This window comes from Ictalurus punctatus, chromosome 8 (genome assembly GCF_001660625.3).
Source record: "Ictalurus punctatus breed USDA103 chromosome 8, Coco_2.0, whole genome shotgun sequence".
Lineage (NCBI taxonomy): Eukaryota > Metazoa > Chordata > Actinopteri > Siluriformes > Ictaluridae > Ictalurus > Ictalurus punctatus.
The window spans coordinates 24,493,184-24,510,218 of record NC_030423.2 but is presented as its reverse complement, the minus strand read 5'-3'; the positions used below and the strand labels follow the sequence as shown (position 1 = coordinate 24,510,218).

Sequence of the window (17,035 nt, the reverse complement as noted above, 5' to 3'; positions counted from 1 at the left end):
GTTACTTACATAGATGTTTCCATTAATCAAATAGTCATCAATAATGCTAACCGTCGCAGCCCTAGGAAACACAATTCCCAATCTGTACTTTATGCATGGGAGAACGTAAAACAGATTTACTGACCACTTGTCTTAGCAGGCACCCCTTGAACAGGTTCCATCCATTTCCAAATAAACCCTTTAATATGAGCCAGACCGCAGCCCAGAGATTCATTACATTCTGGCAATTACGCTACGGCAACACGGACAATCAATTCCCTTTACTGTGTATTCATGACCAGGTTTTTACATCGCCCTGATGATTTACGATGGACTGGATGTAACGTTCTATAAAGGACAATGCTGTGAGATATAATTGCTGGAAGTGGATTATTAGGGCTGCGACAGGCTGTTTAGTAAATCATGATCGTCTTCTTTGAAGTCCTTTAAGAGACCTCTTCCTGAGCTTCTTCAGTAAAGGTCTTAGCTCTGGAATGTTCTTTTTTGCTCTCAGTGGTTGTCTGCTTGCAATGAAAAGCAGCAATTAAACTTGATAAAGAGGTGGAGTTCTGGCCTTCTGCTCTTTCACCACTCCTGATAGTCTTATCTGTATTAATTCTGAGTTTGACACATGCCTTGATGACATCACTAGAGGACATTAGTTAAGGACACATGACTGAGTTGATTGAGGTTTTTCTGTTTAGACATCTGTTTTAGACGAGAGTTTCTAACACGGAATTTATTGCGAAACACGGAGAGCAGAAGAAAGGCCGAGCTTACCAGCGCATCAGCTTTGTGCTTTAGTTTCTTGGCTTCCTGCATGTAGTAGTCCGCATTATGAACACTGTGGAAGAGGAAATATATTACCTGGGATCAGGAAAGGCATGTGTATGTAATAAGACCCCTCACTGTAAGATCTGATACACCATACAAGAAAGCCAAGCAAGATACAAGAAAGACATTCATGGAAACAAGGTGGTGGAAGGAACTTCCCCTGGATGTCCAAACAGCTGAGTCACCGGCTGTCTTCAAATGAAGACTGAACTCCTTCATGTCACTAAGCATTAAATCATCTTTTATTAATGTACTAACTTGTTTTAGCTTTGTAGTATTTTTAGACCTTGACCCAGAGGTGGTCAAATCATATTAGCTAGTCCATCAAGGAAAATAAAAGCCCCGGTGCTGCCCAGTCTCATGTTTTGGTTGCCTGGAAACTTAATTAACTTCCCTAAAAACTGGTAGCTAATGTAATGTAATAACATATGGCAAGCTAGTTAGCTAGTTAAGTGAATATATACAGACTAGCGGTGTAATGCAATCCCACTGTCTATATCTGTATGTGTATCTATAACTGTTTAGTGCTCCAAATATCCGTATCTCTATCTGTGTTTGGATTTAAACCCAAAGTGGGTGTGGCTAAGTTGGAAAGTGTTTCTTAATTAAAAACGAACTCTACCATTAGACCCCCAGAAACACTAGAACCCCCCCCCCAGCATTGTCAGAAATCATAAATAAAAGCTACAAATGTACTGCACAATGTGTGTTTTGTCTGACGAGCTTATTGCATCACTGACGTCCACATGAAAGCGAAAACCTTCCTTTTGTACATGTTTTTGTTGTGTCCTGCGGGATCCAAGCCCTAATCTCGAGTCTCAATCAGAACCCCTATGAACCTTTTCTAGCAAGATTCCTAAACAAAATAATACAGTGGTGTGTGAATGTTTGTGAACCTTTAGAATTTTCTATATATCTGCATAAATATGACCTGAAACATCATCAGATTTTCACACAAATCCTAAAAGTAGATAAAGGAAACCAAAAATATTACACTTGGACATTTATTTACTGTAACCTTTCTGACTTTAATCCAATAGAAATTGTCCTGACCTTAAGCCAATAGAAATTGATGAAGTCCTGACCTTAATCCGATAGAAATGCTATAGAAGAACCTGAAGCAAGCAGTTCATGTGAGGAAACCCACCAACATCCCAGAGTTGAAGCTGTTCTGTACTGAGGAACGGGCTAAAATTCCTCCAAGATGATATACAGGACTGATTACCGGAAATGTTTATTTGCACTTATTGCTGCACAAGGGGGTCACACCAGATACTGAAAGCAAAGGTTCACATACTTTTGCCACTCAGAGAAATGTAATATTGGATCATTTTCCAATGAGAACTATAATATTTTTGTCTCATTTGTTTATGTGGGATCTCTTCATCCACTTTTAGGACTTGTGTGAAAATCTGATCATGTTTTAGGTCATATTTATGCAGAAGTATAGGAAATTCTAAAGGGTTCACAAACTTTCACTGTAAGTATTCGTATTAGAACACTTTCTATTCAGTTTAAACACAGTACATACGTGTTGTTGAACATGAGTTTAGGTCTCCTGTGCTCCATATTCTCCATAGACAGAGCTGAAGGGTTCGGCCACGTGTTCGATTCGGACTGACCATTGGCATGGAAACCCCCGGAGGTCTTTGCATGGCTGTCTTCCTCCTGCTATATGAAGAATCCATTAAAATTAGCATTCAGCAAATCAAATAATCCAGAAAAGAGTCATGACAGCTATCTGGCTTTGTTTCAGGGGCTGGCGTTGAGAGTTCGAGTTTAGATGACTCGGCACATGGCATTTATTTTCCTGTCTTCAAGTCTATTTTGAAATCCGTTCCAAAAGAGTCATTTGTTTGCCAAAACACAGGAAATGTGGTTGAAGCCTCGAGCAAGGAAGAAATCATCGATGAGTTTCAAATTCTGCTGTCTATTTATTTATTTCTACCAGACGCCGTATTTATTATTTTATAATCGCCTGTATTTTTTAATGCAATTTAAGAGAAATGATCAGGTAAAATGACACTCGAACATATTTCTAAGTATTACTAAATAATATTTACTGTGTGATTAAAAGTAATGACTTGAATTCTCACAACCAGTTCAGTTAAACTAACACCTCCGGTGCCGAGTGAAGAAGAGTACCACACTAATTATTTCTGTAAGCACGTGTTTTGAAAATAATGCAACAGATTAATGAGCTATAACAAGAATACAGGTTATAATAATATCACGCTTCATTACTAATGAGACGAATATTTAACAACAGTGACTAATCGTTGCTAATATGTTAATGACAACAGAAAAAATATATATCAGATCACACATCAGAGCACGAATACATGCTCATACTTACGCTGCTGGTTTTGGAGTGAGACTTGCTCTCTCCTTTGCGGTGCTTGTGAGACGACGAAGAGGATGACGAAGACGAAGAGGATGAAGGTGGAAGGGAGTGTGTTGGGGGTAAGGTTGTGGGAACAGCTGTGCTTCCTTCCATACTGAGAGAACTGCTCTCGCTGCTTCTTCGTTGGCGACCCATGGGCTCGTCCGACAACGGGGAGAGCAGCGGCGGAAGGAGCTTCCTCGGCTGCTTCTTTGAAGAGCTTGTCAGAAACAACACGTTTTTTAGTAAAGTGCTCCCTGTCTAGCAAAAGTTTGAGAACCCTTGTCCTGTCCAATAACTCTCCTGAAACACTAAATAGTACTCGAGACCTTAAATGTGTGTTTCGAGGGAAAGATAAACCCAATCTCAGCGTCATGTCTCTGCCTCAGGTTGTGTTCTGAAGTGAAGAACAGAAAGGTTAATTAACTAACCAGGCTCTGTGATTTGTAAATACACTCTTATTGAGGTATGCCATTCATTGAGCAAGTGGTAAGATGTGTTTGGGCTATAAACACTCATTACAACATGAGCAGACTGACCTAACATCAACATTTAGCAGTGGTGCTAAAATAGCTGTTAGGCCATGATGCAAATGTGTGTTAAAATGAAGCGAGCTGAAAGGTACCAGCTTCAGGAGAAGAATGCCTGAGGGTCTAGGCTGTGTTTTAGCATTTAACTAAGCCCTAATTAGAGAGAGAGAGAGAGAAAAAAAAGCCTCTGCAAGGTTTAAGTAAACAACCACTGAAATTGTGTTGTCAATTTCTGCACAGCCTTGGGCCATAATTTGGCTAAAAATAGATGAGATGTCATTTAGTACTTTTCTTACTTCCTCCAATCCTCTGGTTAGTAAATGTTTTGTTTATGGGCTTCAGAAACACTAATCACTGGATGCAGTAGAATTTTTTATATTCGTAGTAGTTTTGTTAAAATTTCAGTGAACATAAGAAAAAAAACACAGCAAAAGAAAAAAAAAATGCTAATGCTTCAAGCGTGTTGATTAACGAGGCTGCAGAATGCAATTTAGCATGAGCCACTTATAGTTTAACATACATTGCTAATACTGTGGTACAGTAGTATTAATAGGGTTTGCATTAACATATATTGCTAATACTGAGGTACAGTAGTATTAATAGGGTTTGCATAAACTAGTAGACTCCTCAACTACAAATACATTTCACTTGTACGTGCTGTGGGAAAATGTAAACTAGTCATGGTGGTGGAAAAAAAATAAACAGTCAAAGAAACAGGAAAGATATGCAAGCAGCGCGGTAAATAAACAGGTCTTAAAATATTTCAGACGAGATGAAAGCAATTCTACACATTGGGAAAAGTATTTGCTAATTTTCATTTCCCTTAATAGAATGTTATGACTTTCATATCACTTTGTATGAAGTGATATCTTTAGACGTTATCGCACGACCACCGGCTCCGGAAAGGCATTCCTCTCACAGTTATTGCTGTTATTCCTTAAGGTCGTGTGTGAAAGAGTGCTCAGCTAGCTCAGAACTTGTATGCTTGTCTCGTTTTTGTATGCTACTGAGCCTGGAGTTGAACATGGAGGTTGAAATTTGGGGTCATTATGAGCGTTGAGAAGCCTCCGGGACGCTGCTGTAAAGATATCATCCAATATCCACGGAAGGGCGAACATTTAGCTATAACGATGGCTCTGTTGATTGACATGAGCGTCCATGCTATGCGCTCTCAGTTTCAGAATCAAGAGCTGTTAATTGGAGTAATGTTTGACACGTTCTATGCTGTTGTTCGCATTTAACTGCACTATTAGCTTAAAAAGAGCAACGCCCTGAATCAGTTTTTTGCTTCGAGTATGAAAGAGACTATTACAGACTATCTATCCATGTACAATAGTTGTTCCAGAGACCAAAGAGGACTGCATCTTTTAGACGAAAATATGCTGAGCATGCTCGTCTTAGCTCGAAGTCCTAAATAACTAAAAAAGTTATTAAAAAAAAACCTTTTTCCCCCCAGCATGTTTTATGTGAACATGTCCAGAACATTTACAACAATAATAAAAGGTGCATTTCCTTTTCTAATCTGATTAAGAGGGGCAATGTAGCGTGTGCGCATTGATGCTGTCTGAGCTGAACTGATTTAAAACCCAGCGGGAAGGTGATATCATTAAAAAGTCCCCGAGGTGCTCAGTGCTTCCCGTAACGAGCATTAGCGCAGGCTACTATTTTAGCCTGGAGCTGCTTATCACATTGTTGGGATCTGCAACAATTAGTCATGTCTCATGACAGTGGACACTAGCAGACAGACAGGACGCCCCCACGACCTCTGTTATGAGCGTATCTTTGGCGGGTGCATGTCCGCTCTGGAATTAATTGAATATCTAAAATTAGGGCAAGCTGGTGCGGTCATGTCAGAGTTCTATTATGATCATTCAAAGAGACAAAGGAAAATGGAATTAAAGCTGGGTATAGGACCTGACCTGCTGTAATTCACAGAATACAGGAGTAAGGTAAGGGACTCAGTCGAGCTAGCACTAGCACATCTTAGGTAGTTGCTTAGGTAGTTGCATGCAAAAGGGCTAAACACTTAAAGGCTTGATGATACAAATGTTAAAGAGATAATGATTTCTTCATAGGAATGTTATAGCCCCCCCCCCCGCCAGTCCAGTAAACAGACTGCACCTTTCAATATAGAGAAAAAAGTACTTCCAAGAATCCTGAGAAAGTTAAATCCACACAAATGGTCACTTATCGCATCAGGGCTTTCATGCAGCATGAATCAATAAAGTGTAATAGTGTATTTAGTTTGTGTCAAGGGGCTTAAATACTTACTCTTTTGTGTTGGAGACTTTGTGGTTGTGGATGGGAGAGATACAAGGAGGGAGGAGCAGGGCCTCTTTCTCCAGTTTTAACTTCTTCGTCCCACTCAACACCTCACAATGATCTGACTACAGGTACAAAAGACACATTTGTTCATTTTACCTTTGCGTTTTATTTATACACTCTGTGCACTTACTGCATAAATGAGATCTCTAACCTAATTAGATTAGATCTATAACCTAATCTAATCTGACCTACAGTCGAGTACAAAAATCCCTCTCGGGATTATAGGTGAAAAAATTATACTTCTATCCAATGTTCATTTAAGGCGATTTGAATTGTTTTTTATTTTTTTATTTATTTATTTTTTAACAAGAGATATCACAAACAATCTTACAACAATCTTACAATATCCTTCCTATCCTCCCAATCCTATGATTTCCTTACAAGTATTCTTGTATTGGAACGAAAATGTACATTTATTTATGCAAATGAGGCCTTGTCTAAGTAAATATGCATAAAATTGTATACTTTATATTTTTGTAGGTATAACAAGCCCTAAAACTGAAATACTGACCTATCATAAAGCTGGATAAGCAGATATAAAGCCTTTCCTAGCAGTGAAGTCCGTAATACACTAGTTGCTGGCATCACAAAAGAAGAGTCCTTTTCATAATAATTTTGAAATAAGGGTATAATTTAGGTATATAAGTGTATATACACCAAGAAACCAAGGTATGCTTGGGTTACAAGTATTGGTCAAGGCTATAAGGAGGCTGAGCTCAATCTGTGTCCTGCACCTGGATCTGTACAAAGTAACAGAAATCCATCATGTAAATAAAGGTTTACAGAGGATGTCCAGCTGTTCTAAGCTGCTACTTTTCAGTAAAACCAACCTGTTACGTTTTAGGACTATACTCATTGGTCTGTATTTGATAGTGGGATTATTTTACACTGGAAAAAACATCCATGAAAAAGAAAATAGGGGTTATAAATTCCTCACATACCTCTATAAACTTCAGTTGTACTATTGCTATGCCAATATTGCACTAAATATAATGTGAAAGATCTTGTAAGATGTTACAAAGGGAGCGGGCACTTACCTTGTGTTTCCTCTTTGACTTGCTGGTGGGTTTCTCTGATGGAATGGAGGCGGGTGACTGCTGTCTCCTGTGCTTGAAGCTGGTCTCTCGACACTCAGCCTTGGTAGGGAGCGGCTCAGGTGGATCCTGCCCAGGAATCCGTGACAGGAGACTGAGCTCAATCTTAACCCACAGGGACTTAATGTCCTCAAAGTCTCGCAGTGGTGACAGCAGCTCATTCTGTACCATGGAGATGGGGGAGAACAGGGGCTCCTCCAGCAGGTCAGTGGCAGCTGGGTCTGGTATGGAGGTACTGCTGGTGCTGGCAAGACTGCTGACACTCAGGATATTGCTGTTACAGTCCTTGGATTTAAAGTTCAGGCTGCTAGGACCAGGGCAGGGAAGATGCACTTTTGAAAGCTCCTCAGGGTCCGAGTGGCACTCTGATGAGGACGACTCTGTTTCAATAAACTCCTTCGACTTGGGGATGATCTTACTAGGCCCTCTGTGCTTCTTCTTGTCTGGAGCTGTGCTGATAGCAGAGGTGGTGGGGGCAGCAGGTGTGGTTACTGTAGTGGATCGGGGTTCCTTTCTGGGGGCAGTCTTGCCCCCTGGGGCCTTGCCTCTAGGTTTGGGTGGTTCTAAAGGTGGAGGTTCTTTCTCCTTTGGTGTAGTGCTGGAGTTGACAGGTCTGGGCCAGTTGTGCTCCTCACTGCTTGAGGACTGTTCGACTTTCTTCGGTTGTTTCTTGCCTGTGCTTCTCCTGGAAAGAGGCAGATCAACTGAAACTGGGGCCTTCACTTTGGTACCCTTACCATCAGGACCTTTCTGGCCTGTTTTAGGCTTGGCCTTTTCTCGGATGGGACTGAGCAAGGCCCGGTCTTTGGGGTCTGCTTGTGCCAGAGCTGCACTGGGCTTGCTCTTACTACAGCTTTGGTTCTCTGTAGCTTGGCCGTCCTCAGGCTGAGAGCTTCTAATTCCATGGCTTTCTGTCTGTGTGTTGGCCAGGGGCTTATTGTGAGGGTTGACTTTGTTCAACCATTTATCCAGCTGCCACTTGTTTGTTGATGGTGGTTCAGGCTTTAGAAGAAAGAAATTCCTTTGTCAATGTGTTGAGAAATCTCATCTGTTTATCATCATTTTATAACACAAGTTGTTGGACTTTCTCATAAATGCAATGCTTAGTGATAAATTAACATTGTTGAATACAAATGTAATACAATAATTGTCTCAAAACATATGCAACCAATAATTCTAATGGTCCATATCTACATGAACATCATCTGTTTCAATGGTGATTCATAAGAATGATGATTCAGTCATTTGACTTTCACAGACCAATGCGTTACTAGGAAGATGCGAAGATGCAATTACAATAGGAAATCATAAAACTCCTGAATGGCAGATAAACTCAGTGGTGCATTGTCCTCAACTGTCGACTGCAAAGGAGATGATGTTTTCATCACCCATATTATCTCACATCATTTGTTTTGTACCATTATGCTCGAAGACATGTTAAAAATCTTTCGTTTGGAACCATAAAACCTGCCTTGAATGCCTTGAGTGTAAATCACTTGGAAAAGGAAGCCAAAAAGATGAACAGCCATCCAAATGAACCATTACAACCAGAGAAGGTGGAAAATGTTGAACAGACCTTTCCATCTGATCTGTACCTGCCTTCCCACAGAAAAAAAATCCCTCCTTCCATGTTATTTCACATTTAAAAGCCACACTTTAAAATTTTTTTTTTTATCTCATCTGCTATAGATTTATGCCAAAACAAACTGCAAAATTGGAAGTTGAACAGTACAAGCAGAGATGACGAATTGACAATCATGCATGTCCACATTTTACAGGCCTCCTGGAGCATTCCGGTTAAAACACTACAACTGTGAATTGCAGCATGAAAGAAAAAAGAAATATCTCTCCAACGGGTTAAGCATTTGTAGCCTGCAGATATGGAACCCCAGGTGGACTGCAGACAGCTATTTACTGAGGTGATGAGAATAGGGGTGTTTTTGGTGAATGCACTGAGGAAGCTCAGGGCAAGCCACGGTGGGACAACTTTAAAGCTGCCAATTAAGCATTTAAGAGAGCTTTTCAGACATCTGGCTTTACTCCCATGCTTGGAACACGGTGGATTTTGTCTTTTGCAGTAGTTCAAAGCAGGAAAAAAAACTCTTCACCTTGATCCCAGGGGCATTTCTGCTATGTTGAGTCGTCAAAATTTATGACTAATAACTTTACATCTTTACTCATTTGCCTGCTGCTTTTTATCCATAGCAACTTACAGCTGAGACAGGATACAACCTTGGCAGTTTAATGATTAAGGGCCTTGCAAATGGCCCAATAACAGCAGTTTGAACTCACCACCTTCTGACTGGTCCTAGTGCCTTCACTATTGAGACATCACTGTCTGGTCCAACATGTTAATACACTTCTCAGTAATCAAACTGCAAATTTTATCTTCTTTCTTTTACATTTTATCCCATTTTCTCCAAAATTTGGTAAATGCCAATTCCTACTCACAAACTAGTTATCGCCTACTGAGCAGGATAAGGGTTAGCACATGACTGATAAATAAATAAATAAATAAATTAATTCATTCAATCAATCATTAAATTTCTGTAACTGCTTTAACCAGGGTCATGGAGGACCCAGAGCCTTTGCTGGAAATAATGGCATCAGGAAGTAAGACACTCTTGACAGGATGCCAATTCATCTCAGGACACCATGTACACATATTCACACACTCGTTCACCACTAGGGGCAATCTCGAGTAGCCAATTTGGGTGGGTGCAAAATGCAGAACCTGGAAAAATCCATGTAAACATGGGGAGAACTCCATATAGATAGTAACCTGAGTTTGAACTGGATTGGACTGGAGACCCCGAAGCCGTGAGGCGGAAACGCTCCCTAGTGCGCCTTGAGGAACATACTGTGTTTTAATTTTTGCCTAGGGTTTATACCTCTGGTGTAGTGGCGCGGGATGCTCGGTTGCATTCGCTGTCACTGGAACTGCTCTCGCTGTCAGAGTCAGACTCAGAGCTGCTTTCTGATTCGCTGGAACTCCCAGAAGCCCCGCTGGAGTGGCCACCTGGATCACTGCTCCGTGGTGTGGGCCCTGGAAGGCTGCAAACACACATACAAATGAGCAGAACATTATTCACATGCTGTACCATTAAATACAAAAGTCTGCAAATGGGACACACAATGAATAAATATGTTATTTGCAGAAATTTTACATCTCTGTAACATACGCCCACCATTTACATCAATGTGAACATACTGTAAAGAAGTAATGTAACATTATATTTCAGTCTTCTAAGGTCATTAATGCCAAGAGCATGTGGATAATATCTTACAAAATCAACTTCTGTAATACATGCAGCATATGTCAAACATGCCTCAAGCTATCGCTAAGGTCCAGCTAACCAAGAAGCTATTAGTGAATGCGTGATTTATGGCAGAAAAAGAGAAAGAGACATGGGCAGCTTGCTCCCCCACCTACTCAGTTATTATTCTATATCATCTCACTGTTCTCCACTGCCGCTCGCCATTATTTATCACTTCATGAAAGTCTGGAGATCTCTAATCTAATAAAATTCTGCATCTCGACATGTCCTCGGCCTCTGACGGCTGTGATTGCTTTACATGGGAGTTAAATGTGCTGGAGGGAAGCAAATTAAATCCCTTCCCAAAGGTCAGATTGGGCTTCTTTATTGTCAACACTTTGTTAGTGATTATATTGTGACAGAGAGATGCATCATCTCTTGCTGGGCCAATATTGCTTTGGTCTCAGGGAAAAAAAATGAACTATAGTCAGTAAAATAACTGCTCTACAATGAAGACAAGCTAGTTGGAGAGCATATTTTGCTCATTGGATTGGTTCTGGGGTGTGGTTTGAGACCATGGCTAACTCAAGAGACCAGAGAGTTTGGCAGTGTGCAGTGATGGCATCATTTTGTATCTGCCTGTGCATGTTTTACCCCTATGTTTTGCCAGAGATGGGCAAGAAAGACCCACGTTTCTGATCAAGCTGTAATATGTTAGCAGATTGTGTCAGCCAAAGCACTGCCAATGCTGGAGGCGACCAAGAAGACAGGCAAATATCTCCAGAGTATTGTCCCACAGAGCAAAGGCAGGAGGCCTAGGAATTATTTTCAAAAGGCGAAAACAACACCGAAGTGCTACAAAAACACATTGAAAAATGTGTTTCACCAGAAAAAAAAAAAAAAACCCAGAGTAACTAATTGTTACTTAACCACTTCTAGAAGAAAAAGAAGAAGCCTTTATTTGTCACATATCTTCACATAAGCCAGCTTGTTAGGAAGTTGGGGGTCAGAGCATGATAAAATTCCCCTGGAGCAGAGACGGTTAAAAGCCTTGCTCAAGGGCCCATAAGTGGCAACTTGGCAGTGCTGGGGCTTGAACCGCCAACCTTTGATCAATACCCAAGAGCCTTAACCATTGAGCCTCAGCACAACAAGTACATTCCGTATTAATGGCAGGTTTTAATATTAATAAGTCATGGATTGAACACTGGATTTGATCATATTGTTTTTGTCACTGTTTTCTAAAAGCAATAAGCTACTCCAGGGCATGCGTTACAGTGATTTTATCATGGTTAAGGAGCTTTTAGGCAATCTGCTTAAACAGATGTATGATAAAATTACTGTAGCACACACCCTCAAGTGGCTCATTTCTTTCTTTATTTTATGACAGTGAATATTTAGAATATTTAAGAACTTCTGGTAACTACTTTGCGTGAAGTCGCTATACAATGCATGGGATATTTAAAAAGGAAGGCAGGGGCAACTCTGGAATTCAAAATGACAATCTCCAGATGATGCAGTGAATGCTTTTTTGTTCACTTTGTTAGCCAGTGAAAGATATTTTCAACTCTTCGTTTCGGCCTTAATGGGGTTGACCTTTGGCTGATGGCTGAAGACAAGCCGGGGGAACTATAGAAACAAAGCCGGCTAGGTTTTTTACTTGGTATTGAAGATACCGTTGTTCACCTTGACCTTGAGTGCTGACCTCTGACCCACAGGCTTTCTAGCTGTCTAGCTCACATGTCTTCCACTGACAGAATTACAAGCCTAAAACATATCGGATTATGTCATCCCAACGATCCCCCAAGCCCACTCCCATGAACAAACACATACTGTTGAGCAGATAATATTTATACAATCGCTTGATGTGCTAAAAATGAATACTTTTGATTAGTAGAAAAGGAAATCCTGAAGTACATGTATATAAACATAAAATCTAGCTTTAGCTTTAGCAATCTTGTTTTCATCCTTTTTAAAACGTCATTTCTGACTAGTCTGCAATAACACGCCAAAATGAAACGATCTTATTAAATGTTTACATGTTCGGTGCAAGTGTGCCGTCTCTTCTGTAAAGTCTAGTCATCCTGCCAAGGCGTTCTGTTATAACACACTCAATCTGTCCTGAGTGACGTGGTGTATCAACCATTAATCAACAGCATACGCAGCAGATCCTGAAGATCTGCAGTGCATATAGTATAACAAGTAAATAGTAGCATCATTCATAATTGCAGCTAGTCCTTGAACAGCATGAAGTGCTAGAAACAGAACTCCAGGACAAAGGGAATGTTCAGTGTTGAGTTATCTACACAGCTTACATTTTGTCATTGGTGGCTTAGTGGTTAGCACATTTGGCTCGCACCTCCAGGATCGGGGGTTCGAATCCCGCCTCTGCCCTGTGTGTGTGGAGTTTGCTTGTGCTCTGAGCGTTTCCTCCGGGTACTCCGGTTTCATTTCCCAGTCCAAAGGCATACGTTCCAAATTGCCCATAGTGTATGAATGTGTGTGCGATTGTGCCCTGCAATGGGTTGGTATCCCTTCTAGAGTGTCCCCTGCCTTGTGCCCCAAGTTCCCTGGGATAGGCTCCAGGCTCCCCTGCAACCCTGTGTAGGGATAAGTGGTATGGAAAATGGACGGATGACTTGGTCATAGTCCTTATCCTTTCTAAAAAAAAGTGTCTGATGTAACACATCGTTTTTTTTTGCACCCTTGAACAAAAAAGTCAGCGGTGTTCTCACATCGTACATATAATGCCATTTTCTTTCAAGTCATTTTCATGCATACAGCTGAACTCTGGGACACTTCGAACTCAGAGTTACACAGCACCAGAAACAACAATGCAAAAATGATAACATAAAAGTATATATTCACAACCCCAAACACGCAACACTTGAATAATTCATGGCAAAGCAAAAGCTTACACGTACTTACACACACACACACACACACACACAAACACACACACACACAAATCTACTGGGCATAATAACGTCTGAATGCTGTCAAAGCACTTATTAACTTTAAGTAAGCAGGAAAGCTGCGAAATTATGCCGCTGTTCATCAGATTTTCTTCCTTTAAAACACCCCACTGCTTAGAATGCACTGATGTAGTCACTGCAGAAACCAAATGATTCCAAGCGTTCAATAAACTCTCCAATAAATAAATTATGCAGTGACATTAGAACTATTTATTGCATAAATATTCAGTGATTCGTAATGAAGCAATTTTACAGGACATATCATATAGGAAAAAGAGAGAAATACAAGACTAAGCACACAGAGGCAGAGTAAGTGTGTGGGCGGTATGGCAGAAATATCATTTAGTGAACAGTGGACTAGTTCAACAAAGACTTCATATTAAACTCATAATGAACTTTCTTTTACTTTCACACTATCCGTTGTTACCCGGATGAGGACGGGTGCCCTTCTGAGTCTGGTTCCTCTCAAGCTTTCTTCCTCACATCATCTTAGGGAGTTTTTCCTCACCACCGTCACCACCGGCTCACTCAATAGGGATAAATTCACACACTTAAAATCTGTATCCTGTGTTTATATATTTCTGTAAAGCTGCTTTGAGACAATGACCATTGTTAAAAGCGCTATAAAAATACAATGGAATTGAATCATTTCACAATACAGGAAGACAACTTCTTGATATGATACACTATAGTATAAAGTCTATCTATCTATCTCTGTATGTTTGTTTGTTTTTTTCTGCTGAGGTTTTGCCAAAAAAGTGCCAACAAGGTCTAGAATAGGTTCAGAGATTTTTCTCCAGGATCTATACAAATTAAATCATTTTATGAAGAAAAGGAGGGAGCTTAAACAATTGGTGTGAAAGAACCTATTTTTATGTCTATAGATTTTACAGTGAGTACGATACGAAAAACGATATAAAATATCACTGACATCTGACAATGGCATTTAGGATAATATTTATTTTTATTTATAAGATGAGTCAATCGATGTACGAATCTGGTATGACTGACAACTGTGTAGGTGTTTTGAACTCTCTGATAACCTCCTGACTCCTATCCTGACTTGCTTTTAGTGCTTTTAAAATGCAACTCTCTTGCTTTCTATCAAGGGAACTGTAGAATGTTTTGAGTTTGTTAAGGTGAAATACGATCCCACATTAGACATGTACTGTATACAATAAGTATATTAACACCAGTTTAACTCTATGTATGAAATCTTTGGCTTAGACATTTTGACCAAGAAAACAAATTAAGCTTAAAACAAAATACATTTCTGCCACTTTACAACTAATATTAATGGTAGTGATGATTAGAAAGTGATGAAAAATGCTGTGCTCAGATGTGTTCAAGCAGATCAACAATGGAAAAAAAAAAATGCTGGCCACGTGGAACTGTTTCACAATTTCTATAAGGGATATTAGACAAGCCATGAAAAAAAAGCACATATTCAAAATGTTTTGTGGAGTGATACCAATACAGATACTGAAACCTTGAGTATCAGCTGATATTGAAATATTTTTCTTTAAAAACCAAGCTTTAAAATGTTTTTTTGTTTTTTTTTTTAAACTGGTATCACTAAAAGTAAAGGTTAGGTTAAAAGTATGTCACTTAAAAATATCAGAAAAATACATAGCTAAATACATAATATAAAGTATTGTCAGATGTCTAAGGTGGCTGCTGTTGCAAGTAAAAGCTTTTATTAAAAAAGAAAAACACTTCCAAATCCTGAGGCAAGACTCTAGTCAAAAAACAGGCAGAGAATCAGATGATCGGCAAACAGACTACAAACCAGAATCGTGAAACTAGAAAACCAGAACAAGATCATGAACCGGAATATCATGAGCTGTAAACGAAGAGTTGTTACAGTACCTCAGGCAGTAAACAGTGAACAATACTTCACGGTGAGTGTGACTTTATTGTCTGATTATATAGAATGTGAGTGTGATTGAGTCCAAGTGTGCATGCTCAGTAATCTGGAGATCATGACAGTGATTGTGTGTGAGTCGGGAAGTGTAGTCCCGGGCGGCCATGTTAGTAGGCCACGGTGTGTTCTGGGAATCTGGCGTTAACATGACAAGTATACTGTAAGTAGTAAGATAAATCCTAACACAAAAATACAATCAAGTCTTCTGTAAATCTTTCTCCAACTAAACATCCTTAAGAGCATCCACAAACTTGACATGATAGCAGCTCCAACGTTTTCTACGCTAAATGCAAGTATGGCTACTTGGTTGCTTGATTTCCTCACTAACCGGTCACAGAGATTAAGGGCCAATAGTAGCCTCTCGGTTCAATAACTACATCTATTGGCTCCCCTCAGGGATGTGTACTTTCTCATCTCCTCTACATGCTTAACACCGATGAGTGTCGTAGTCAATTTGAGAACCGGTACATTCTGAAGTCTGCTGAGGACACGGTGGTGGTAAGTTTAGTTGGTTGGTGAGGAGAGAGATCACGGGCCCATTGTTGATTACTTTACAAATTGGTGTCAGAAGGCTGGTCTTCTTCTGAATGCTGATAAAACCAAGGATATGAGTATTGATTTCAGGCGTAATCAGGCAGCGGTGTCATTCACTACTATTGATAATCATCCGATTGAATTGGTTGAACGTTACAAGTATTTAGGCACGATAAGTGATAATAAATTAAAATCTGCAGAGAATACTGATAGACTGAGTAAGATGCTCGTTAACAAGAATGAAGTTCAGGTGCAGGTGGTCATGTGACATGGTTGTGTGGTGCAGTGGCTGCTGGGAACTGTAGTCCAGAGTTCCTTCTCTATTACTTGACAGCCTCTTCGAAAGTCCACAAAAAAAATTAAATAAATAATTAATGCACTGGCAAAAGTTGTACATAACTGTAGCAAAGTACTGGGTGTGGAATTGCCTGGGTTGCCAGATTTATCTAATATGCAGACGAATAAGTAAGCCAAACACATTATATCTGACACATCTCACCCCCTTCAAGATTCAGTTCAGACCCTCCCTTCAGGATCTTCATATAGGGTCCCCTTAGCTAAGTCAAACAGACTCAAATTTTCATTTGTTCCATATGCTATAAATTTGCTCAATTTAAATACGAAAAGGTAGTTATAGTTTTAAAGTTTGTATTGTAATGTATTATGATGTCGTGTATTTGTCCGTCATTGTACTACTTTAACGCTGTTTCACTACAAGCAGTTCTCATAAATTTCAGGCTATAATTGTTACAAGATCGGTTTAAATGAATTCTTTTTCCTATGTTTTGCTAGTATTGGACTGATACTGATCCTGAGTATCAGATCTGTGCCACCTTTGGTACTATGTAATGTTTTTTTGTTTACAGTATCCTGCATTTTTACCCCACCTTCCTTCCTTGCACAGGACTACGTATTATTCCTCTTCAAGGTTGGAATGTCTGCTGCTGAACTGACAGCTTCGGAAACCTACTCGCATCGACTCTTGACTTTCTTCCCCAATATACACTGATACCATAATCTTAGATCAATGTGCCTGAAAGCTACGAATGAGGAGGTGAGAAAGCCCCCAGGCCCAGCTTGGAAAAATAAGGATGAGTCCAAGCAGCCAGAAGAGCCCCGGCATCAGGGAGTAAGCACTCAGTTAGAGCGAGTCATTAAATCTGGGCTCATCCAGATATTCAGTCGAGCGGGAGGGCTTTA

At 40.0% G+C, this 17,035-nt stretch overlaps 1 protein-coding gene across 2 annotated transcripts in view; it reads right to left on the bottom strand.

Moving 5' to 3' along the window:
• Positions 1–17,035, bottom strand: part of aff2 (AF4/FMR2 family, member 2) — a 263,231-nt gene that overhangs the window by 20,737 nt on the left and 225,459 nt on the right. Inside the window, exons 10-15 of one of the 2 annotated variants that reach the window (XM_017474720.3) lie at positions 10,037–10,199; positions 7,089–8,147; positions 5,998–6,113; positions 3,170–3,416; positions 2,345–2,481; positions 760–823 (exon numbers count right to left, since the gene is read on the bottom strand). In XM_017474720.3, the coding sequence (XP_017330209.1) occupies positions 760–823; positions 2,345–2,481; positions 3,170–3,416; positions 5,998–6,113; positions 7,089–8,147; positions 10,037–10,199 (1,786 nt within the window). Of the gene's footprint in view, positions 1–759; positions 824–2,344; positions 2,485–3,169; positions 3,417–5,997; positions 6,114–7,088; positions 8,148–10,036; positions 10,200–17,035 lie in introns of both variants that reach the window. The other variant, XM_017474719.3, reaches the window with a different exon arrangement.